Genomic DNA, 25,484 nt, shown 5'->3' on the forward strand with positions numbered 1-25,484 from the left:
TCCCACTGATCCGGCTCTCGGAGCTGCTTCTGGATCTGACAGTGCTCAGATGCCACCTCTGAGCCCACTGTGCCTGGAAGCCACTCGGTGCCCCTCGGAGCCACCCCTGGACAGCGCGTGGTGGCCCGGGAAAGCCAGGCTGGCTGCCCTGGTGGCCGGGATCCCGCTGGCTCCGTGGGGCATTCCCAGGTGTTGGATATCCGGTAATGGAACCCCCTGTTTGCTTTGTGTGGAGACTTTTCCCCCCTTCTGTAGGATCTGCATTGCAGATGGCTTTTGCTACGCAAGAGGCAAGCTTCCCTTGCCCAGGGATAATTCCAGAAGCCAAAGCTTGCATTCCCTTCCGCTCCCAATCTGTAGTTCTTTCTGGGGCTGTCTGTGTGCATCCTCGGTGCTCTCTCCCCACCTGGGTGCTGGGAGTGTGGTGTGTTTGCAACGGGGCACTGCTGACACCTGAGCACACGCTCTCACTGGGGGTGGCCAGGCCCAAGCGAATATTCCAGGCGTTTGCTTTTTAAAAGGAAAGCCTTGCCCAAGGCTCAGCAGATGGAAGCAGAGCTCGTGCGCACGTTTGACTAAACTCGGTGAGTATCTGGCACCGGTTTGAGCACTTCCTACGTTCCCCTCAGATCTGCTGATCCCTGGATTCGTGCAGCACTGCTGCAGCAGAGACCTTACTGCTGCTGCTGCCTGTTCCTAGCCCTGGCTAAACCAGCATCCCCAGGGACACAGCTCCTTTGATGGCTGAAGGTAGGACAGATGCCTCTTTGTGTACAGCTGGCGTGCAGGGAACGGGGGCTGCCGTGAATGGGAAATCAAGATTGATTCACGAGCAAGAATAAAACCCAAATTGCTCTCATTATGTCTTCTGCATTTTTTTTTTGCCTTCGCATCTTGCTCTGCTCTGGCAGATCCATATGGATGTGCTATCCATACTGCTGGTGGGGATAAGGACTTTAGGAGGATGAGTGTTAATTCTGCCCTTGAAAGGAGTGGAGATTTAAATATCTCTGTAAAATTTATATGGTTACTTGAAAAAAATATAATCCCTGTGCTGTTCTTTGGAGCTCAGAGTTCTGCTCATCCCTGTGCTGCAGGAGGATGTTTGCAGCACCGGGATTGTGCTTGGCAAGTTTGGGGTCCATGTGCTTGTCTGTGCCCCCTTCAGCCAGGGACAGGAACAGCCGAGACTTTCTTGGAATGAATTTGGATTTTTTCCCTTGAAATAGGGCCTGCCCATAAATATGTGTGAGGGCTTTGGGGGGGTTGTTCAGCCTGGGGAAAAGGAGGCTCAGGGGGGACCTTGTGGCTCTGCACAAGTCCCTGACAGGAGGGGGCAGCCGGGGGGGTCGGGCTCTGCTCCCAGGGAACAGGGACAGGAGGAGAGGGAACGGCCTCAGGCTGGGCCAGGGGAGGTTTAGGTTGGACATCAGGAGCAATTTCTCCATGGAAAGGGTGCTCAGGCTTTGGAAGGGGCTGCCCTGGGGGTGTTGGAGTCCCCATCCCTGGGGGTGTCCAAGGAAAGCCTGGATGTGGCACTCAGTGCTCTGGGCTGGGTGACAAGGTGGGGATGGGGCACAGGTTGGACTCGATGGTCTCAGAGCTCTTTCTAGACTCAATGATTCTGGGATTCTGTTGAGTCTGTGTAATTCTGTGCTCGCAGGGAATGGGGAATTAGGAGCGTGTGGGATGGAGCTGAGCTGCTTTGGGGGTGCTCTGTGGTCACAAGGACCGGGGGGGTCTCTGTCCATCCCTCTCCTGCCAGGAACGTTGGGTGTGTCCAGGGCACAGAGACCCTTCTGTGAGGGGCTGATCCTCTGCATGGAGGTGCAGACAGCAGGAGAACAAAGCAGGTGTGAATCCAGCCCAGCTGGAGGCTGCTCCAGGGAAGAGCAGGACACAGGATACAGCCCCAGGGCAGGGTATTGAGGTGGATGCTCCTTTCCTCCAGCCCCAGTGTTCTTGGTGAAGAAAAGTCCTTCTTTTAGTCCCAAAATGCTCCTGGGTGTGTGGAGAACTTTCTCTCCAGCAAATCCTGGCTGCAGACCTCTTCCCCATGGCAGTGTGAGCAGGGAGGCTTCGATGAGCAGGGGTTTGTGTTCCCCTTGGAAGCTGGGAGAGAGGAGCTGTGGAGCAGCTGGGAGCAGAACCACAGATCACATTGTTCTCGAGCTCTTTGAAGTCCCTATTTCTGCTGTCATACAGACATAGAATCATTCAGGTTGGAAAAATCCTTTAGAATCATTGAATCCAACCACTAATGGACTCGATTTAATAATAACACACCAGGGCAAGGACTTGGATGCTGATGGGCACTTCTGGCTCAGCAGAGCAGTTTTTTTTAGCTTGCATTTCTCTTTTGGTTCACTTCAACACTTGTTTGTGGTGAATTTATCAATGTGGCAGCTGGGTGAAGGGTGACACGGGGGGAGAGGCTGCTCTGCTCCGGGTGCTCCATGGCTGAGAGGGAGCTGTGCTTCCCAAAAGCAGCCTGGCAGATGACACACTGCATTGACCTACTTTCGGGAGAGGCGCAGAAGTGTTGGGAAAGCTGTGTCCGTAGGCAGCTCCGAGACGAGAACAGCAAGGAATCACTCAAATGTGCTGCTGGAAAACTGCTGTGATGGCTCTGCGGCCCTGGGGGCCAGGGAACGGGAGATTGGCATGGGAATCTCTGCCCCTCTGAGAATTCCTTCTTTAGGAGTCTCTTCCCCCTTTGTGGATTCCTTCTTTGGAGCATATGCCTGAGAAATCTGGCTGTGTCCAGTTGCCATCGTGGAGCGTAACAGGTCCAAAGCACACCCTCAGTCTGAGGGAATTCTGGTTCAAAGCTGGGATTAAACCTGGGATCAAATCCCCAAAGAACTGCTGTTGGTTCACCATTCCTTGGGAGGGAAAAGCATTGCTGGAAATCAAAGCTAATTACAGAGCAGAGAGACTTCCATGTGTCTTGAACTGAAGGAAACCCGTGGTGGCTTTTTGACCCACAGACCATAACCCAGCCTGATAAAGACAAATCTGATGCCCAAAAGAAAGCAAATCTTTCTGTGGGAGAAGGATAAAACCCACTGCAGGGACTATTTGTTTTCCCAGGAAGATGAAAATAGGGAGCAGTGTTTTTGTTGGAGCTTTGGAGCAGTTCTTAACATGCTCTTCTATGGAGATGATGACTAAAGAGAAAACAGAGGCAGGTTCTGTTAAATAACATTTCTCCTCATCCATCTGCTGCCTCTGTTTCTCCATTGCAGGATTCCCTTTCTGGGCCCTGCTGTTTTCCTCCACATCTGGTGCTGGGAATGCTTTTGGGAGCCGGGCTGGTCTGCGGTTTGGGGAGCGCGTGGGAGGAGGCTGGGCTGGGCTGGGCTGGGCTGGTGTGGAGGGTGGTTTCGGTCCTGCCTGTTGTCCTGTCTCAGGTTTGGATGTTAGTCCAGAGTGAGGGATTGTCAACGCTTGGATCAGCCCGGGAAGGGGGGGAATGTGTCCTTCCTCCTCAGCAGGAGCACCTGGACAGGGATCAGGAGATCCCTGCCTCAGCTTGGGTGAAGGAAAGTGGAGCCCAGCATCCTGCAGAGCTGTCAGCTCGTTTCTGCTGAGGAATCCAGTCAATCTGGAGTTATTAACAAAGGGATAATTACTCACCCGGGACTTCGGCTCCTCCCTGCCCGGCTCTGCCACAGCCTGGGGGCTGGTGACTTCGCTGAGCGACCTGGCAGCCCTGTGTCACCCTGACAGGTTGATGTGGCAAAAGCTTTTTTCTTCAGAGCGTTTCCTGGGACAGGAGAGGCTGCGTGTGAGGTGGATTTCCTGGGAAATTGGTGCTGGTGGTGAAGCAGCTGGGTGGGTGAGCAGCAGGTGGGACGGTGCCAGTGGGCATCCCCACATTGGGAAGAAACGATTTTCCCAATTCTCTGGCATTCTGGCTGAGCACAGCTCACTTCATCTCCCTCCCATTCTCCCTGTCCCAGGCCATGTCCCCTCCTGGGCTGGTCCATGTGTCCCTCAATGTCTTTCTCTTTGTTGATCCTCTTTTCCAAGCTCTTACAGTCCTGTACATCACTGGGCAGTTTATTCCTCCTTAGGATAGGAAGGACTCCTGCTAACGAGGCAATGGGAATTTTTATTAATATTTAATAATTATAGAGAGCTCGGCAGAGGTGATGTGGCAACTTCTAATAAAAACATCCCTGCTGAGGCTGTAGGAGCTGGGCAAAGGCTTGTTTGGACCCTGTTCCCATGTTTGGAATCGATGATCTTGGAGGTCTTTTCCAACCTGAGCAATTTTGTCACCTCTCAGCCCCTTGGTGCCTTCCCGGAGCCCTCGTACTCTGGACTGAAAAGGTCCAACTCCTCCCTGTGCTCCTTCCCCTGCAGGGGAGTGGTCAGGCACAAATAACAGCTGGAAAAAGGATTAAAACTCAATTTTACAGGACCCCCCTTGATGATTTTGTTTTATTTTGGGTGATGTTTCCTATACAGAAGCCAGTTGGAGCAAAAGCACTTTAAAGAATGCATCTCCCCTCTCCTTCAGTGACAAGTGGGACATGGTTTGGCTCTGTTTCCAAGGGATTTTCTGGCAGTGTTGGAGTTAGGGGGACAAACAGGGAAGGGGATTCGAACATGAGCCCTCAGGAGCATTTTCCTGTTACTCTGTATAGCTTTTAAGGGATTTTGGAGGACTGGGACTCCCATCTGCTCTACTGCAGCCCAGCAGCAGGAGGGCACAGGGGCTGCTCGACCCTGCCTGTGTTACACAGGACGTGTTTAAGCAGCACAGTCATCATTTCCAAGAGATGGCTCAGAACTGTGGAGCACCACCTTGGGGAGAATTCTTCCTGAAGGTGTAGTTTAGTGCCTCTTCTCTTACGTATTTTCTGTCCCCAATTTCCCCTAAACCCAGGCTGGGTTCTGGTCAGGACCTCGAGGGCAAGTCTGCGATCGGAGGCTTTATAAATAACTTTCTAAATAGTTTTTATTGCTGATTTTGCAGCTCTGTTGTTGAGGCCGGAGCCCAGGCTGGAGCAGGGGGTGTCTATAGTCTCTGCCCAGGCTCACAGCTCTCCTGTCCATCACATCTTTTCCAGAGGCAGGTGGGTGGTTGTGATCCAAACCACTGCCCAGGGCTCAGTGACAGCTTTAGAGAGGCTTGGCATTCATTGTCGTCAGTTTTTGGTGTGGCTAGTGGAGGGCAGAAATGGCAATTGAGACCTGACTGCCAAATACTAATGCCTGCATGTTGGTGCAAGTGCTGTAGGTGCTGAAAGTGTTTCCTTTAATCCTCGTGGGTCTGGAAGCTGTGCCTGGACCACACAGGCACTGCTCTGATAATGAAATTCAGCCATGCCTGGAGGTAAGAACATTGTGAGCATTTCTCAGGCCCGGGGTTGGAAACTCTGAGCTGGGGAGGATTGAACTGGATTTAACTCTTATCCTAGTTTCTCCATGTGGGAGCTTTGAGCTGAAAGGCTGAAGCCTTCAGGATGGGATGGTGGCATCCAGTCAGTCCCAGTCTGGTTTCTGCCTGGGTTATTTGGGGTGTCACAGCTTCTGCTCCATTTGAGCTCCTGAGCCAGGGTTCTCTTTAATTTTATTTTGCTTGTGGGACAGTCTTGTCTAAAAGATGCCACTCGTCCTCTGTGAGCTCCTGCCTGGAGCAGGCCGGGTGTGGAGCATCTCAAGGAGCTTCTGCCTCAGGGTCTCCAACCCATGACAGGAGAGTGGCCACTGGGTGTCCCCAAGGCTGTGTCAGCACTGAGTGTGCTCCTGGAAGCTGACTTGGGATGTTCTGCTGGTTCACAGTTCCACAAGCTCCTTCCAGAGGTGCTGCCTCAGTCTCTTCACAGAACAGGGAGTTCAGGGACACGGGTCAGTGGTGGCCTTGGCAGTGCTGGGTTAATGGTTGGACTCAATGATCTTGGAGGACTTTTCCAACCTAAATGATTCTGTGGTCTCTGTCTGAAAAATCCAGCTTAGTTTCCAGAAGTGTAGAGATTTGGAAGTAGGAGTGAAGGAGCTGGAGGACATCAGGAGGTCTCCTCACCAGCAGCAAGTGCTATTTTGGAGGCTCAGTCTCTCCATCACAGAGTGACTCTGAGCCACTTTCTGGTTGCCACAGCCAGCTCCTCATTTTCCACACCTCCAGCAGTTTGTTCCTGGCTGGCACAAGCTTACAGGCATCTGGGCTGGTCTTGGTGACTGGCACACACTGAAAAGACCCCTCAGATTGCTAAATATGAGATCCCATGTTTCAAACTCAGCCCAAATTGTGGGTGTCAGTGGTGGCCTCCTGCTCCATCTCTGGGGCGGAGGCAGCGATGCTCACCTGGCCTCTGAGATGAAGGGAAGGCAGCTGGATTTGTGCTTCCAAGGTGCTTGGATGGCATGGTGTTAATTCCTGTCATGATGGTGTGTCTAAAGCAGGCTGGAGGGCCTGTGCCAAAGGAAGGGGATCAAAAGCAATGTGGGATGAGTCCCAGTCCATGAGCAGTGATACTCAGGGAATGCTGAAGGGCATTAGCCAGGGTTGTGGAAGCAGCCTTAATTCTGCCACTGCCTCCCTGGGAGCCTGCGTTGTCACTTGCTCTGGCCCCTGGGGCATTTTGGGTTGGGAAATGATAGTTTTCAGTAAGTGCTCCTGCTCTGCTGGCCCATCTCTGGGGAAAGCTGAGCTACAGGAGAAGCAGAGAGCAGAAAGCTGCTCTTTTCTGGGAGCATCAGGTTATAAATGTACTCCTGGGCCACTCTGGGGAAGGAAAAGGTGGGTGAGTGGGATTGGTGCTGGCTTTATCCCACAGGGATAGCACCACATGGGTGCTTATGCTTTGGTGGAAGCACAAGACCCTGAGCTGCCTCTGGAAATACTGCACAGTGGCTTCCCCTGTGCAGGATCCTCCTCAATTCCTGCAACTTTTAAACACTTGGCTGTGTGTCTCTTCCCCCTCTGTTTTCCAGCAGCATTCCCAGAAAGGGAGCTGGGTTTATATCACTCGTTCTCCTTTTAGCCAGCCATAACTTTTCGTCCTGCTCATGTTTGGGGTCTGTTTTACTCTGTGCCATCCAGGCAGGTTCCCAGCCTTGTTCCTACACTGAATAACGCAGGTCTGTGAGCTCACATAATGCATCTTGTTGGAATCCCTCGGAGTTTGAGGCGCTGTGCCTTGCAGCAGTGTGTGCAGGGTGTTGGCAGATGACTTAAATTCTCCTGAAAGGCTGTTTTTCTGGGTCACTCCTATATGCAGCCGATAAAACTGGCTCTGTGTGACCTGTGTGTCACTGGTGTACCCACAGCCCTTCGCTCAAGGTGCCTTTTCACTGCCATCCTGCCTTCTGGGAGCAGTTTTTAGAATCTATTTCAGGAGCTTTATCCCAGAACTGCTGTTCCTGAGGGTTCCTGGGAGAGCCCAGGTGATGCCAGCACACCTGAGAGCTCTGAAGCACAACAAGACATGGGAAGAGGTCTCATCCACCCCCATGGAGAGCCCATGGAATTATTTAGGTTGGGAAAGCCCTCTGAGATCATCGAGTCCAAGCATTCCCCAGCACTGCCAAGGCCACCACTGACCCATGTCCCCAAGTGCCACATCCACACGGCTTTTAAATGGTGGCTTCCAGTGACAGGACAAGAAGAAACGGCCTCAAGAAGTTTAGGTTGGATATTTGGGAAATTCCTTCATGGAAAGGGTGGTCAGGCACTGGCGCAGCTGCCCAGTGCTGGGGTCACCATCCCTGGAAGGATTTAAAGCCGTGTGGATGTGGCACTTGGGGACAGGGGTCAGTGGTGACCTTGACAGTGCTGGGGGAATGGTTGGACTCTATGACCTCAGAGGGCTTTTCCAACCTTAATGATTCCATGATTCTGTGATTTTTTTGGCAGTAAAGCTGCCTGGAGGGTCTCTCAGAGCCTGATTTTCAGCTGTAAGGTTTTTGGATGTTTCTGGATGTGACTGAACTGGCATCAGGAGTGATGGATAGAGCTGGACGTGCAGGAGAAGCTGGTCATGGACACTTGGAGGACAAAAGGCAGTCCCTGAGGCCACCCCCAGCCCTGGCCTAAAGCTTGGGTTTGAGCAGAGTTGGGAAGAGGTGACTCTGAGTGTTGTGACCACATTGACTCAGTGAGGAGGAAGGAAAGAGAAATCAGGGCTGGGTATGAGCAAGGAAAGGCTGCTTTGTGGTGTGAGGGGCAGAGAGAAGGGCATGAAGCAGAGCAGGGCTCAGCTGGGATTTGACTTTGCTGTCCAGGGAGGAGAGCAAAGGTAATGTGAGGGTCTGAGCTCAGCCTGTGCTGTGGGATTGGGACTGTTCAGTGCTGCTGCTGGTGGCCCACAGCCATCCCTGGCTCTGTTCCTGGTGTGGGGAGAGCAAACCCCTCCAGCTGTCACCACGTGGCTCCCTCTGCACCTGGGCACAGTGCTCTCCACATAAGGAGTGCCACTCCACACCAAAGGTCTCCGATTTTTTGGCTCCCAGGGTTTTTTGGCTCTTTTGGACAGGAATTTGCAAGCTTAACGCAGGCTATTGTGCTGGCAGACGTGCAGGCAGGCTCTCCATGGCAACTCTCCCTATACACAAAGCACCATATGGCTTTTTTTGGAGGGGGAGGGAATGAATTCAGCAGAAAAGTCAACCTTTGTTTGTGGTGCTGTTTGTCTTTGCTCTCTGTGGAGCTCGGGGAGGTGGGAACACGGATCGCTGGCTCCTGGGCATGGCTACTGCTGGCCATGCCACCGCGAGGCTGCAGGTGACCTCTCAGATGGCCTTTCCTTGATTTTTACACTGGAATTTGCTGTGAAAAGAAACCCATCCTAGCCAGAGACCCCCTCTTTGGGCTGGGCTCTCTGCACACAGATGGAGCAACAAGGATCCTGTTCATCCCCATCATGTTCATTCCCCAAAGGGCTGGGAAGGCTCCAGAGCCCTTGGTTTGGGCAGGAGCTGGGCAGAAGGCAGGTGATGGATGGCAGGAGCTGCCTGTGCCTGTGCTCTGCCCACGCTTTATACCCCTCATTCCAACGGGAAGCTTTCACTTGCCTGCAAATCCTCCCTTTTCAAACCCCTCTGGAAGGAATGAGGAGAATAAATATCTTTATCTGTGTCTATGGAAGAGTAGGAAGTGTTTGTGTGTCTGCTTGGAGGGGGAGGAAAAGAAATGATGTGGGAATAAGGGGAAGGGAGCAGCCTGTGCCTTTGGGATGCTCTGCAGTTCCGGGGGCTGCTGTGGGGTGCCAGCAGGATCACTGGAGATGGCCTGGAGCTCGCCACTGCTGTGGGTGCTTGGCTGGCAGGAGAGGTGGCTGCCTGTCCCCTCTGGGTGGTGTGACACAAATCACCTTCCAGGAGCACTGTTGGGGTTTGGTTTTGCCCCCAGACGTGGGCAAAGGCTCCTGTTGGTGGCACCCCCTGAGGTGCTCCCGTGGCTGTGCAGTGAGCAGGTGCCTGTCCCCATCCCCTCCCTGCTGGCAGCCAGGAGGCTCCAATCCCAGAACAGCACCAGGGATAACTAATGGGAAAACTCCTGGTTGTAGGCTCAGGCTCACAGGTGGAGCTGTGCGGGTGGGGACAGAGGGACATTTGAGGAGAGGGACACTGCCATCTTCAGATTATAGAACTGTTAAGGCTGGAAAAGACCTCCAGAGTCATCAAGTCCAAGATCTCTCAGTGGCAACCCCAACAGTCAGAGCAGGAGGTGACCTTGCCCTGAGCAGGGTGCCCAGGCAGCAGCATTCCAGGTGGATCCCAGGGCCCTGCTCTGGCTCAGCAGCTGGAAGAGAGCTGGGAGCAGCCCCACTGCTGGTGCCGTAGTGGGAGAGCAGTGGGATATTGAAGTGCTAAACTGTGCCCTAGAGCACCTTCCCCCTGCTGCAGCCCTGACCCTGTGGAGCACAACGTTGGATCTGGCGCTGGAAAAGCAATTTGGGTCATTCCTGGGGTGGATTCACAGCCTCACCCCTGGGAGCCCCAGGCCCAGCAGAGGGGAGGGATCATTTCTTGGTCCCTCGTGTTCAACTTCTCCCACCCCAGGGAACCCCTCGGGTTGGTGGCTGCAGAATCTCCTGTGTCTGCATTTAATGCTCACCTGAGAGAGGCCCTGGGGATGGTGTTTGGGTGGGAGGTGTTCCTGCAGGCCCAAGTCCTTGCTCCATCCTGTGCCCTAATCAGAGATTCTCAGAATGGTTTGGGTTGGAAGGGACCATAAAGCTCATCTCATTCCATGGGCAGGGACACCTTCCACTAGCCCAGGATGCTCCAAGCCCCATCCAGCCTGGCTTTGGACACTGCCAGGGATCCAGGGGCAGCCACAGCTGCTCTGGGCACCCTGTGCCAGGGCCTCCCCAGGGAGGGAGCCCTGGGAACAATTCCTTCCCAATATCCCATCCAGCCCTGCCCTCTGGCAGTGGGAAGCCATTCCCTGTGTCCTGTCCCTCCATCCCTGTCCCCAGTCCCTCTGCAGCTCTCCTGGAGCCCCTTTAGGCCCTGCAAGGGGCTCTGAGATGTCCCTGGAGCCTTCTCTTCTCTGGAATGAACACCCCCAGTGCCCTGACCAGCCCCTAATCCCTTGACCTTTCACCAGATGCATGAAATGACCACGATGTGCTTCCTTAATGAAAAATGGCCTTTCTTGACACCTGCAGAGGGGCCCAAAGCAGGAGCTCTGCCTGTGCCTTTGCAGGCAATTTCCCCTCTGGATAAAGCTGGCACTATCCCATCTGGGTGGCTGCAGCAGGACAAATGTGCCTTATACACCCCTTTGGGGGCTTGGGATGGCTCTGAAGGGCACAGAAAGGTGAATCCTCTCCCTCCCCAAATCCTTGTGCCTTCCTTGGGAGCAGGGACAGGCGCTTCCTCCTCCTCCTCCCAGCCTGGTTCCTCGGCAGCAGCCAGGCCCGGTGCCGCAGCGATGGCAGCTCCAGGCGTGTGGGCTTGAGCCTGCTGTTTATTTTGGGACTGCAGCACTGCTCCCGATTTGGTGCTTCCAGCCCGGGATCTAGGCCGTGTGCTGGATCGGGCATTAGCTGTTGCTTGAGGGAGCACGGGGAATTCTCGCTGCCTTCCTCGCTGGAAGGGCCGGGAGCGATGCTGCAGACAGGGGTTTGGGGCAGGAGGAGGAATTTATTTTAAAGATCTCTCGCTGCAAACCTCCTGTTTTTGCGGCGGCCTGCGCGGACGCTCCTGATGTGTGTGGCCGCGGGAGGAGCAGGCGCCGAGGAGCTGCAGCCTGCCTTCCCCGCCGTTCCCATGGCACTTGGCTGTCACACACACGTCCCATGCATTCCCTGCCCACAGCAGGATTAAAGCCTTCTGGGAGAAGAATGAGAGGATGCAGGAAACGGAGATAGGCAAGAAGCTGGGAAAAGGAATGGAGGGCATGGAGGGGTAGGGATGAATCCAGGAGCCGGCCCCATTGGAGCAGCGAGGGGCCTTGTAGGATTTGTGGCAGGGAGAAGCCAAAGCTGTTGCCTTGCACTCCGGGTGGAGGTGGGATGCCTGGGAGCAGAGGCCCTTCCTGAAGGCTGGAGGCACCGGTGCGTGCTCACAGAAGGTCCTGTCCCGCCGCCGTCACGTCTCCCAAAGCCACCCTTGGCTCGAGGGTGCAGATTTTCCTCTTGGTGATTCCAAGTGTGTGTTTGTTTGCCCCTGCAGACCCTGACAGCCAGCTGTATGATATGGGATATACCCCCGAGGAGGAAGCCCCGGCCTGTCCCGATGAGTTTGATGACTTCGTCACGTTTGAGGCAAGTACGAGCTCTGTTCATTCCCATCGAGGTTGGCTGCACGTGGAGCGGGATTTGGGCGTGGAGAGGAGTTTGCTGTGACAGGGCTCAGGGGTGTTTAACACATAAAGGCAAACGCAGTCTCTGGGTGACGGGCCCAGAGAAGCTGCACCGAGCATTTGGTGCTGCTGAAGTTAAAATGGGTGTTGATAAAACTGAAAGAGCAGAGCATGGTGCCCTGGGTGGAGAGGGAGCCCCTTTCTGGGGACACGGGAAGGGGACCTGCTGCTCTTGGGTTTGTCTTCCTGCTGGAGTTTCTGAACCTGGAGAACCTGAGCTTGGTTTTGAGGTGTACCAGCCAGGAGCCTACCTGAGAGGCACAGCAGAGCAGTGGGATGTTGACATTTGCTGCTGTTTGGCCAGTAAAAGGCAGAGCAGAGGACAAAAATCTGTATTTTCTCTCTATTCTTGGCCTTCATCAGGGATATTTCTCTGATATAGGTTGTTTTCTTCTAGTTAAAGCCTCCATGCCTTGGTTTCCCCCTGCTTTCCTGACCACAGGAGCATGTTGCAGCAGTGATCCTGCTGTTCCCAGCTGCTCTCTGTATCAGGGGTTTGGGGCTTGGCTTGGAAGGCTTCACTCATTCCTGCTCTGGGCCTTCCAGCCTGGAGCAGGAGGTGCTGCAGGTGCCTTGGGAGAAAAGGGGTGGCTGGGTCCCTGTCCCTCATGGGGACTGAATCACTTCCCTCTGCTTTTCCTTTTCCAAACTTCCCTCTTCAGGGTTGTGATGCTTGTGTCTTGGTAGCCTGGATGGTTTTGGGGTTGTCCTGTGCAGGACCAGGAGTTGGGCTCTGATCCTTGTGGATCGCTTTCCCACTCAGGATATTTAGGATTCTGTGTGATTTTGATCACACAACTTGTTGCTGGCAATGAGACTGCCGACCTGCTTTGTATTTGCATGCAAACATATCTGTTTATGGTATAGTCTGTAGTACATCGTTTTGGCCTTATGATTTCTTGGTAGAAGGTTAATGATAGACTGGGTGTTGGGCAGCTGGTCAAAAATCAGGGAATGGTTTGGGTTGAAGGGATCTTAAAGCTCATCTCATCCCACCCCCTGCCATGGGCAGAGACACCTTCCACTGTCCCAGGCTGCTCCAAGCCCTGCCCAACCTGGCCTTGGACACTTCCAGGGATCCAGGGGCAGCCACAGCTTCTCTGGGTAATGTTGAATATTGGTTTATTTTTCCTTTTTGAAAGGTAGCTACAAGCCCCAGGAACAGCTGGGGAGAAAAGGGACAGGAAGGCAGGCAGGGAGATGGATTTCCATATTTTTTATGTGGTGCAAGGTCACAAATGGGCATTTTAACGCTGGACTGAGCAGTGTAGAGGCTGTGACAGGCAAAGGCTTTTACTTTTTGCTCCTCGGACCTGTGTCAAGGGACCATCTTGCCTGAGATTCTGAGCAAGGATGTTTTCCAAGGGCTAATTTAACATAGATGAGCTCTGTCAGCACTGGGAGCTGTTCTGGGCAGCAATACCAACAAGGCAGGTATGTGCCCCACTGGGATGAAATACTTCTGCTGCTGGGCCAGCCTTTCCTTGAAGAGACAAGGTGACCCAAAGGAAAAAGGTGATGAGTCCTGAAATCTCCTTTTCCAAAAGATCTAAGTGGATTTTTATACTGAATTCAGTGTAGTCGTCTAAAGGACAGCTCTACGTTTAACATGCCGGGCAAGAAATATCCGTGTTGTCTTGGATACATGATTCGAAATAATTTCCAGCCTGCCAGGATTTCGTAGAGGCTCAGCAAATGAGAACATGCTGGAGAAATACCACTCAGCCTTGGGAGTGTAAAAATAAACCAGAGTCTTGGGGCGAGGGGGTTTTTGTTCTCTCCTGGCTGAGCCGTGAGCTCCCAACGTGCCTTTTATCCCACACGTCCTGGAGTGCTGTGCCTTGGAAAGCTGGAGCTGGCTCAGGGAGGGAGAAGCCATGGTACAAAGCATCCTGCTGGGAGCAGCAAAAGCATGTTCCTCACAGGAGCACCGGGAAAAGAGCTGGAGAGAGCTCCAACAGACCCTTCTTCCTGAGGGGCAGCAGGACATCATCAAAGCAGAGAACAGGATAAACAGCCTTTCCCAAAATCTGTGTTCCATCTTGCTTGGATTCTCCAGAATAGATGAGAGGGGAAAAAAGCACCTTTCAAAGTGAAGACATCACCTTTCCTCAGAGTAAACTTCTCACTGCATCAAGCAGCAGTTTGGGCTCTGGGATGTCGCCGTGTCAGCCCTGGGAAGATGCTGCACAGGGATAAACACACCCCAAAACACAGCTGGGACACCTCAGGCACTGAGTGAGCCCCTCTGGCTGTGGCAGGGCCATGGGGTGAAGGGGCACAGCTGGGTTTTCTCGTCCCCTGTCACATCAGAGCTGAAGGAGTTGCTGCATTTGCAGAAGTGCTGGGTGCAGTTGTGGTTATTGGAGTGGAGCACTGGCTGTGGTTCCTCTTAAAGAGCCCAAAATCCCAGTGGCTGGAATGCTCAGCGCTTCCAAGTGCTGGGGTCTGACAGGGAGCTTTTCTCCTCAGTGTTTGTTCAAACAAGTGTAAACAAGTGCTTCAAGCAGTCTCCAGGAAAATGTCTTCTCCTGGTTAATAAGGCTGCTCTGCGTGCTGACTCACGTCCTCTTCTGCTGACTGCCATCAGGAGAGCTGAGCATCCATGGAAAACCCTGAGAGCCCCGAGCTGGGGACCTCCACCCAGTGTTTGCTCTGCAGAGAGAGCCACCAACGCCTGCTTCCTCCAGTAAAAGGAGGAAGGGGATGAGGTGTGAACTCAGGAATTCCTGATGTTGGATACTCCCCCAGTTCAGCCACTGGTGTGGCTCTGGATGTGACATGGAGCTCCTGGCTCCTGGTGCACCATTCCAGGTGTGTCCAGCAGACAGGCCTGGCTGTTCAGGTGCTTTCAAAGAGGATTTCTGCTCCCGTGGCTCCACTGAGACAGCAGCTCCTGCAGCCACGTGGCTTTTGTGCCTCCAGCTGGGCTTGCAGGGGGCTCATCCCAATCCCTCCAGCTCTGCTGTCACACATCCAAGAGGATCCTCATCCCTGTGCACCCACTGGGAGCAGGGAGAGCATCACCTGGCTGGGATCACCTCCCTGCAGCCCCACCAGTGTGTTCTCCTGCTCAAGGTGGAAGCGTGGCGGTTGCTGGGTGAGAAACCACCAAAAACTAATGACAACCTTCCTGCTTTGTCAAAGCCACGTGAAGGGAGCTTGGAGCTTTTCCATGCGGACACCTGAGCCCTGTTTTCCCCCAGGCTGGGCTGGCACAGCTTGGCTGCTGACTGCCTGGAAGGTGGGAGTTCTCCTCCCTTGTGAGCTCCTGTGGAGCTCATGACTCAGTGCTGAGGCACAGGACTCGTTTGCAATGCTCTGGGGGACATGGAGGTGAATTTGGAGTTAGCTTCCTTGGGATCATGGAATCATTAAGGCTGGAAAAGACCTCCAAGCTCAACCATCAGCCCAGCACCACAGGGATACCCACTGTGCCTTGCCCTAGGGTGGGGGCTCTGCCCCTCTGCTCTGCTCCTGGGGCAGGTGAGCCCCTCTGGGCAATGCAGAGTGGGAAGGATGACTCTCCAAAATGGAAAACAAGCCATGAAAATGCTAGGATTAGGCTGGGATGGGCATGAAGATGTTTAACTTCATGTGGGCTGGAGGAGAGGTGGAGCCAGTGCTCTGTAAAGGCTGCCTGGAAACACCATAAATACCCCAAACAGGGATTTTTAGCTCTGGGAACTCGTGTTTTGGGCCAGCAAGGTCAGAGGAGGGCTCTGGCTGAGCTCTGCAGGACAGGCAGCCATAAATCCTGCGGATGCAGTGCCTTGTGCAGGGCTGTTGCCATCTGCTGGGCGGCTGCCGTGGCTCCTCCTGGAAGCAGGCAGGAAAAAACTGTTCTGCACAGGCAGGAGAGGGGAATTCAGCTTTCCGTGGAAGCCTTCACCCGCCCAAGCATGTCCCCGCTGGCTGTTTGTCCAGCAGGGAGTTGTACAGCGCGGGGGGAGTGGATCTGGGGAGGAAAATGGGAGCTGGGAGGTCCCAAGTTTTGTGTATTTTGGGATCAGGAGCTACTCCTGGCTCTCCCAGGCTGCCTGCTCACAGGTGCAGCTGGAAGAACTCCAGCTCAGAATATTCTGTGACATTCTGTGCAGCAGTGAGCAGCAGCTTTAAGGCCGACACGTCAACTCTGGGAAACTTTAACTCTGTTAAAGCCGGGATTTCTTTCCATGTTGATCAATTGAATTTAATCCTTCTTTTTGAGGGCAAAAATCAAGGCGAGGCCAATGAAATCCACATTGCTGGGTTCCTCCAGCTGCTCAGAGCTTCTGCAGAAGGGACCAAAGACTGGTGTAACACAGAAGCTGTTCTGGGAGCACATGAGGCCTGGACCCCTTCCCAGAGGTGTCACTGTCATTCCTCGTGCCTCAGGTTTTGAAGGAGCCCACATGGGCTGGTTGTAGGAGTCTGCTGCAGGCTCCTTGTGTCCCCTCCCAGTAGCCCTGAGGACCTTCTGAGCCCTCCTTTTCCTAGTACAGAATTCCCAGGGAGATACTTGCATTCCCAAAGGCAGAGCTGGGCCTGCTGAGCACAGAGCGTTTGGGAGGGCCCTGCTTTGCGATCTTTGGCATTTTAGGTGAGGTTTTTTTCCTCCTCTGCCTCTCCACACCAATGTTACCATGGGATGCGTGTCTGGCAGGGGCTAGCCAGGCTGAAAAGATGGGATTGAGCTTTGTAAACTCCTCAAAGCACCAGGACAGAGCTGGCTTCAGCAGTTCTCTGGCTGTCCTAACCCAGGTGTGAAGGTCTGGTGGTGGGGATGCGGACATGGAGCTGAGAGCTCAGCTTTTCTGTCCCAGTGCCATTCCCACTTTCTGGAATGGCCTCAGTAGGCCTCTGGTCACAGGGCTGACCCAAAAGCACTGTGAATGAAATGGTCACAAGCCCCTCTCCAGGGGTTGCCTGCTGGAACTGGTGATCATTCTGTCCTGAACAGCTGGTGGACTTGAAATCGTGCAGGTGGCTGGAACTGCAGGGCTGTGGAATGTGACAGGTGCAGTTCAGTGTCTGTTCATCTGTCCTTGGGGAGCATGTGGAGCCCTGAGCGATGTCCCCACTGTCCCCAAAGCCTTTCTGCTCCCCTGCACCGAGAGACGAAGGGCCATGAGCCCTCTGTGGCAGCGAGTGAACAGTCTGTATTATCCTTGCATTCAGAGAGTTCCACAATGGCTTGGGTTTGAAACAACCTTAAAGCTCATCTCATTCCACCCCCTGCCATGGGCAGGGACACCTTCCACTAGCCCAGGCTGCTCCAAGCCCCATCCAACCTGGCCTTGGACACTGCCAGGGATCCAGGGGCAGCCACAGCTGCTCTGGGCACCCTGTGCCAGGGCCTGCCCACCCTCCCAGGGAACAATTCCTTCCCAATATCCCATCCAGCCCTGCCCTCTGGCACTGGGAAGCCATTCTCTGTGTCCTGTCCCTCCATGCCTTGTCCCCAGTCCCTCTCCAGCTCTCCTGGAGCCCCTTGAGGCCCTGCAAGGGGCTCTGAGCTCTCCCTGGAGCCTTCCCTCCTCCAGGTGAGCACCCCCAGCTCTCCCAGCCTGGCTCCAGAGCAGAGGGGCTCCAGCTCTCCCAAATCAGCCCATGGTGACAATTTGATACCTTAAACCTTGAAAATACCCAGGACATTAATTTATTGTGTAGACTCAGTACTGTGTAGAGGGAAGGATGGGAGTGTAAATTGGACAGGGATGTCCCTGAAGGCAGGACCCGAGTGCAGGGCTACGGTGAGAAATTTCTTTGCTGGGCAGAAAAGATGTGAGTTGAAGTGTTTGCCCTGTAGGAAACAGGCTGGAAGGAGTTTGGAAAACAAAGTCCTTGGAGCCTTATCTTGAACCACAAGCAGATTGTGTGGGACTGGCAACGTGGGAACTGGGCTGTGGGACACTGGGAAGGAGCGGGAACTGAGGGGGGGAAGCAGTGGGAGCAAAGGTGTCTCAGTAAGAGCTGGAGAAGTAAAACAGGCAGGGAATTGGGGTTTCCTAATTAGTTTTAGTGTCTGATTTTGTGCTCTCGTGGGGGTTCCCAATATTCTCTGAGGTCTTGAGGCACGAGCAGAAGAGCAAAAGGTCTGTGACCTGCTCTGTGGAGGAGCAGATCCAGGCAGAGCTCGGGTTAAAGCATAACTCCTTCCTGAGCAGGAATCTGGGCTGGCCTGGACTCAGCTCAGGAGGTCAACTGCTTCTCAAGGTGCAGGACACTTCCAGTCAGTGCTGCTGAGTCGGGGCTTCTGCTCAGAGCTCTGCATGCCAGGAAGGATGTGGCCCAGAGGACAGCAAGGATAACCCCCAGAAAAGGAGAAAACGTGCTTTGGGAAGGTAGGGGAAGGAAATTGGTGTGTTTGTGCTGGATAGGCAGGACTGAGGGAGCTTGAAATATGTGAGGTTTCTGCAGAAAGGAAACAGAAACCCGGACAAAACCCTCAAAACTTGTGGGTGTGAGCAGTGCCGAGGCCTCCGTATGCCGAGGGCTGCCATGGGGAAGGGAAAATCCCATGGATCAGCTGTCCCACAATGCTGGCTCTGCTGGACTCCTGTTTGCAGGGAGCTGCTTGGCTGAGAGCTCGGCCAGGGTGGCGCTGGGATGTTTGGAAACTCGGCTGGCACCCGTGAGCAGCCCTTCTTTGGGGTCAATATTGGCACTGCCTGCCCGAGATCACCCTCTGAGTCACCAAAAGCGCTCCTGGCCTGCCCCTGGTGAGCAATCCAAGCTTTATTCACCCCTCTATTTGCGGCTATAAGGAAGGAATTTGTCATTTAACGCTTAATTATTCACCAGAAACACCAGGAAGGCCGAGATAAACCTCGACAGGTCGACTTCACATTGAACCTTTTTATTCGGGGATGGATTCCTGGGAAGAATGAGCACCTGGAGCGGGGCTGGCCGGGGAGCGGGGCTTGCAGGACGTGCTTTTATTTTGGAATTCAGGGAAGCGGGAGGAGGCTGCGGTCACACGGCAGGGAAGTGTGCCTGGGCTCCCGCTCCTTATCGGGAGCTCGGGAACAAAAGGCGCTCTGTTGGGACTCCAGCTCTCTCCGTAAACCTCCCGGCTCTCCTGGACTTTGCTTCCCTCCTGCCTCCCAGAAGCAGCTCCCGGAGCTGGAGCTGGCTCTGGACAGCAGGCGATGTCTCCACAGGTGGGTTTTTGGGAGCTGACACGAAATGAGGAGGGGTTGGGTTTCTGTGCTCAGCCCCGGAGGTGCCGGGAAGGGGCGGGTTGGGAATCCACCTGACTTTTTACATGGGCAGATCCACCTTGTTTTTTACATGGGAATAGTTTAGACTAAAAGAGGAGAGATTTAGATGGGATATTGGGAAGGAATTGTTCCCTGGGAGGGTGGGCAGGCCCTGGCACAGGGTGCCCAGAGCAGCTGTGGCTGCCCCTGGATCCCTGGCAGTGTCCAAGGCCACGTTGGACACTGGAGCTTGGAGCAGCCTGGGACAGTGGAAGGTGTCCCTGCCATGGCAGAAGGTTGGAACTGAGTAGAACTTTAATGTCCCTTCCAACCCAAACCATTCCGGGATTCTGTGATTCCATGGGCTGTGGTGTACCTTCACACTCCCCTCCGCCCGAGTCTCCCTGGGGGAGTTGGACCAGGAGGGACGGTTCCTGCTGGTTTTTGGGGTGCTGGGGACAGTGTGCCAGATGTGGTGTTCTGTGAGTTGGTTTGGGGGTTGTTTTTTGGGCTGGGTGAGTGGTTTCAATTTGTCCCAACAGGTGCAGCACGTTTCTGTTACCCAGCCTTGAGGGAGGTGATGGAGTGTAACAACCCCAGCTCCTCCGGGGGCTGAGTTGTGAAAGTTGCCTTCCCCCAGGGCTGAGCACAGGCCCTCTGGCTTCCCTGGAAAGCTGGCATTGCCTGGGTATGTGGGAAGAGGGCAAGACTGGGATCCAGAGGTGGCAGTCCCCAAAGTGGCATTGCAGAGGCTGAGCTGCCGTGGGGTGTTCAGGGCTTTGGGGTCAGCTGTGGGGCTATAAATGTGGGGCTATATTAATGTGGGGCTATAAACACAACTGTCTCCCTTCTCCCTGGCTCCCAGCCTGGCACTGTCACCACTGTCTGGGCCACAGGGTGTCCTTGGAGGGGGATTTTTGTAGCTGATCCGTCTCTTCCCCATCCCGTGCACAGTCAGGGCTGGATTCTTCAGGCTCACACTGCTGGGAAAACAGAGTTGTTTTTCCTTTTCCTTGTCACTCACTTCCCCGCCCAACCTTCCGAGTGTTTGTGGCCAAGGACAGCAGAGCTTGGGGATGCTGAGACAGCTCCAGGGACAGCTCTGTCTGGAAGGAACCTCCCTGGAGCCAGACTTTGCCCTCCTTTCCAAGGCAACACCCTGGCAGAGCTTGTGCTGAACCTTCTGTCCATGGCAGATCAAAGCTGAGCCTGTCCCTGCCTGGACCTTGCAGGTGATTCCCAAGAATGCCTCTCCTCCTACTGCAGCAGCTTTTTTATAAATCCATATGGTTTTACAGCACTTCACAACATCTTATCAAATAATCTTTACTCCCATATGCCATCAGATGTATGGAATGGAGGAGCTGCTGCTGGAGAAGGCTCCTAAAGGCACCTCACCACCTCCCCTGTCTCATCAGGGCACATTACATCATCCCGGTGCTGATTCCATCATTTACTTCCTTTTAGAAGCAGGAATGCTCACCTGGGCTCTCAGATCCCTGGAGTTTCCCTGAGCAGGCAGAGATGCTTTGGGGTGGCCCATGTTCCTGTCAGGCAGGTGTGGCTCTGGGGAAATACTGCTGGAGGAGCTGGATTCAGGATTGGGAACCTCAGTCAAACCCTGATCCTGTTCCGGCTCAGAACTCTGTGTGTGCCTGAGTCCCAGGTTTAGTGTCTGAGGTTTGCCTGAAGCACCTCAGGGTGTGTTTGATTTGATAAAAGCTGAAAATGCACTGATATTGGTGACACCAACCCCGTTCTGAACGTGGTGGGGATGTTCCTGGTGTGATTGTAGCCCAGCCTGGCTGTCCTGAAGCCCGTGGATATTTTTAAGTGTATTTGGCTTTTTTTAAGCTGGAAAAAATGTTTACTTTCTGCTCACAGAAGGCAAAGCTGGCTGAAGGAGAGCTGTGGCAGGGGGGGTTTGAAGTCTCAGTGCACAAACCAGCTCCTCATGAGGCCATAAGTAAGAACTTTCTGTACCCACACACTTGCCCTGGGACAGAGATTTGGCTTGGCTGGCTCTGGCAGGCATTTGGCAATAGCTGAACCCCCTCGGTTTGCCTATCTCCTCCTGGCATCTCTTCTTGAGGTTTGGTTACTGATTCTGGGATGAAATGTGCAGCAAAGTTCTCCACGCTCGTGCTCAGGAGAAGGACTTTGTTTACAGTTTCAGCTGCTTCTTAACTCATTGCCCACACAGGTTTAATTTTAATAGGCCTCTCTTGCTTTTGGAAACCTCATCCTGGCTGGCATCACAAAGGAACAAATACAGTTTGTAAATAATAAATTGATGCACATCTTTGGTGTGGCTGAAGGACAATGGTTGATGTGCTGTGCTGGTGGGTTCTCCTATTCCAAAAGGGTTGTTCCCAAATCCAGCCTCTCCATGCACGTATTTCCCATCAATAAGGTGGTTTGGAACAATTTGATAGAGAAATCACAGAATCATGGAATGGTTTGGGTTGGAAGGGACCTTAAAGGTCCTCTTGTTCCAACATCTGACTAAGGGCACTGTTCAGCTCCTGGTTGGCTTCATGTTGAGAGGGTCAGCACTAACCACAGCAGGATTTTTAGGCAAATTACTTGTGAATTGGAGTGTTTGGAGGTTTTTTGGCTTCTTTCAATAGTTGTGCTCATTATAATACTTCAATATATACTTAAATTTCAGCTTTTCCAGTGAGAAGGGGGGGGGTGGTATTTAAAAAGCAGCCTTTATTTTGTAGTGTGCAAGCAAAATTCTTTCCAGTTTGGCATGAAATCTTTTTCAAACAGGCAAAAGGGAGGGGAATGTGCACTTGGGGGTGGCTGCTGTCACCTCTTGGGCTCTCTCTGTCCATGACCAAGCCAAGGCAGGTCAAACCTCTGCTTCCCCATGTCCTTCCTGCTGGAGCATTAATGGTGTTTTTAGAAAGTGCAGCATAAACCCAGTAAAGCACTTAAGCAAGGCCCAGCTTTAGGTGTCTAAGTGGTTTTGGGGGGTTTATGCTTTTATAAGTGGGTGGGGGCTTTAGAGGCTTTTGTTTCTCCCTGCAAGGCTGGCACAGGCTCTGCCCTGGTGGAGTTAACAGGAGCAGCCCCTTCTCCTCACACTGCCTTTAGACTCCAGCTCTGTGCAGGTTTGTGTCGTGTTTAACTTTGGGGTGGTGTCCTAGAGGTGCTGGTGTCCACAAGCCAGGTGGGAGCTGAGCCAGGCTTCCAAGAGGAGCTCCTGGCTGTCTCCGTCCCACTGAGTGTGGTGGGCACAGGGGCTGGGACAGCAAAGCAGGGCTGGACTGGGTCACTTGGCTGCTCCCAGTGTCCATATGGAATGGGAATTGCTCTTAAGCAACTCTCTCTCCATCCCTTCGAGGTTTTCTATCCCTTTTTGCCCCTGGCAGTGTCCAAGGCCAGGCTGGACGGGGCTTGGAGCAACCTGGGCTAGTGGAAGGTGTCCCTGCCCATGGCAGGGGTTGGAATGAGATGAGCTTTAAAGTCCCTTCCAACCCAAACCACTCTCTGATTCTGTGAATGCAGGGCTTTGAGAAATGTCATTTTCTCCAAAATCATTGGGAAAAGCCCTGAAAGCTGCTCTGTGCAGAGGGAAAGGGGTTTGCTTCAGTCGTGCCTGCATTCAAACTGCTGCTCTTTTGCCCTGCTGCTGTTCTGGAGGGGCAGCTGAGCGTGTGGGATCCTGTCAGGTGAACTTCAGATGGAGCAGATGGCTTTCCATGAGCAACTCTTCAGCTGGAGGCCGGGCAGGAGGGCTCCCACCCCTCTGCCTGACTCCTCTGGGGACAGGGATCAGCTGGAGCTCAGCACCAGCACTGGCAGATCCAAAAATTCCCTGATTTGCTCTGAGGTGTGCTGGAGAAATCCCCAAATCTTGGGAAAGGGGCTGGCACTGTGAGGGGTAACAAGAGCTTTGGCTTCTGGGGGGTTTCTGTACTGCTCCCACGGTTCTCCAGGCGTCAGGATCAGAAGGGATCGTCCCTGCCCGTGTGTAGGAGCAAACAGGCAGGACTGCAGCTCAACACCTGCCTGGGGTGCAGAACTGGGAGGGAAACCCAGTTCTCCATGCTCATATCACAGTCTCTTAAAACCCAAATCCCACTGCTTTTCCAGAGCCTGCTCAGTGCTGGATTTGAGATGCTGCTCCAGCTGGAGTGCTGAGATTTGAGTCCCTGCAAACCAGAAGCTGTCATGAAGATTTAGAAACAGTTTATTTGCTGTTGAGGGATGGAAGGTTTTAGCAGACAGGGCAAAAAAAAAGGTGCTCTCAGGGCTAACTGGGAGTTTTGAATGGTGGTTTTTTGCAGGGAATTCAGATTAGTAACGTGTCCTCTTGGAATGGGGTGGGAGAAAGCAGCGGTGATGGGAACTGCTGAGTCAGCGGTGGGTAATCCCTCCTGCCCTGGCCAAATCCATCCTGGCTCACAACAAAACCTCCCTCCAACTCTTTATTTAGTCTCTTATTTTTGTGATCTGCTTCCCAAACCCTGCAAAGGCCGGGCTGCCCACAGAGCAGCACCTGGACCTGCAGTGATTCCAGAGGTTGGATTTCTGTGCTCAGAAATGCAACACAGCCCAAATCCACTGCCTCATCCATGTTTTGTCCTGCTCTGCCATGGATCCACGCAGCTGTAGGATCTTATTTTTTTTTCCTTCTCGTGTGTTTTTTTTCTTAACCAGGCAAATGAGGTGACTGACAGTGCCTACATGGGCTCGGAGAGCACCTACAGCGAGTGCGAGACCTTCACGGATGAGGACACCAGCACCCTGGTCCAGCACGAGATGCACGACGAGGTGGAGACCGACAGCGCCATCGACTCCACCGTGCACTCGGAATTCACGGATCCCATCGAGGAGCCGGAGCATGGGTGAGTGGGAACAGCCAGGAGCAGAACCCTGCACAGGGCAGGGAGTGAGGGCTGAGGGAGACACAGCCTGAGGGTTCCACATCGAGTGGGCCGAGTCTGTCTTGCTGGAACTTGGTTTCTTCTTTGTGTTTGTAACTCTGTGCGAGACCAAAATAGCTCTTCTGGAGGAATAATGAGAATAATTAGGCTGGTTTGTGTAGGCTGGTTTGGAGCCCGGCCTGGCAATCTCTTTGAGTTAATCGTTGCTTGCCTTGGGAGATCTCCTGTACCCTCATTAGCATCTTTTAACCTCTAAAATAACTTCTCAGGTGATGCAAACACCTGAAAGACTTGCAGTTTTTAATCTATCACTTAAGCCAGAAACACAACATATAATTTTCCAGTCAGGAGGGGAACTCGTTCTATTTTTGTTTTCCCTAAAAACATGCATGTGCCCTTTGATGTGCAAGCACCTCCTGTAATAACTGGTTTGAAACCTCTGCCTGGAGCACAGAAATGTGAGCCAAGATCTCCTTCCCCGGGTCTGAACCGCTGCTGGCGAAACTGCTCCTGGGCCCACCCCGTTTTTGGAGGAAGAGTGGGGTTTGGGGTGAAACTGGGATGCTGGCGGGCAGGAGGGCAGGGAAGAACTCCTTTAGGATCACAGAACACGGAATGGTTTGGGTTGAAAGGGACCTTAAAGCTCATCTCATTCCACCTTCTGCCATGGGCAGGAACACCTTCCACTATCCCAGGTTGCTCCAAGCCCCATCCTGGACGTGTCCAGGGTTGGGGCAGTCTGGATTTTCCCTGGAAAATCTGTGCCAGTGCCAGGTTAGTGCCCCAAGAACACCAATTGCACCAAAACCTCTGGAATCATCTTTGCTTTAGGTCTGTAACACACAGGACACAATTTTGTCCCCAAACACAAGGCCCAGGGTTGGTGCTCCAGGGGGTGCTACAGCTCCCATTGCTTTTTAGGAGCACCAGGCTTCCCTCCCACCCCAAAATCCCATGTGAGGATTTTGAGGCAGCGAGCAGCGCTGGGCCCCGGGGCTGAAAGGGTGCTGTGGATTAGAGCAGAAATGGGATTATCCAGCTCGGCTCTTGTCACTGCAGCATGCCCGGCTCAGTGACAGTTAAATTGGGATATAATCAGCTGTGAGCTCCCTGTCACCAGCACAGGGTCCCTGCAGGGGTCATGGCAGCCTGCGTGTGCTCCCAGCCTCTGGGGAAAACCGCCTGCTTCGGACTCGCCTGCCTGTAGGTACAGAAAGCTGCACTTGGGAACGGGCTGTGGGGGATGAGCTCGTTCTCCGTGCTCACTTGTGTGGGGTCACCAGCACAGGAGGGACAGGCTTGTTGGGGAGAGTCCAGGGGAGGCCACGGAGATGCTCCAGGGCTGGAGCCCCTCTGCTCTGGAGCCAGGCTGGGAGAGCTGGGGGTGCTCACCTGGAGAACAGAAGGCTCCAGGGAGAGCTCAGAGCCCCTTGCAGGGCCTAAAGGGGCTCCAGGAGAGCTGGAGAGGGACTGGGGACAAGGGCTGGAGGGACAGGACACAGGGAATGGCTTCCCAGTGCCAGAGGGCAGGGCTGGATGGGAGATTGGGAAGGAATTGTTCCCTGGGAGGGTGGG

The 25,484-nt window shown here is 53.6% G+C and overlaps 1 protein-coding gene across 6 annotated transcripts in view; it reads left to right on the forward strand.

Annotated features, from left to right (window-relative positions):
* The window catches only part of RAB11FIP3 (RAB11 family interacting protein 3), a 75,053-nt gene that overhangs the window by 24,812 nt on the left and 24,757 nt on the right, over positions 1-25,484 (forward strand). For 2 of the 6 annotated variants that reach the window (XM_032125920.1, XM_032125921.1), the window contains exons 3-4: positions 11,638-11,729; positions 23,683-23,870. In XM_032125920.1, coding sequence (XP_031981811.1) covers positions 11,638-11,729; positions 23,683-23,870 — 280 coding nt within the window. Of the gene's footprint in view, positions 1-11,236; positions 11,334-11,375; positions 11,520-11,637; positions 11,730-18,866; positions 18,973-23,682; positions 23,871-25,016; positions 25,113-25,484 lie in introns of those variants that run through there. The other 4 variants (XM_032125922.1, XM_032125923.1, XM_032125924.1 and 1 more) reach the window with 4 other exon arrangements.

Source organism: Corvus moneduloides, chromosome 16 (genome assembly GCF_009650955.1).
Source record: "Corvus moneduloides isolate bCorMon1 chromosome 16, bCorMon1.pri, whole genome shotgun sequence".
Taxonomy (NCBI): domain Eukaryota; kingdom Metazoa; phylum Chordata; class Aves; order Passeriformes; family Corvidae; genus Corvus; species Corvus moneduloides.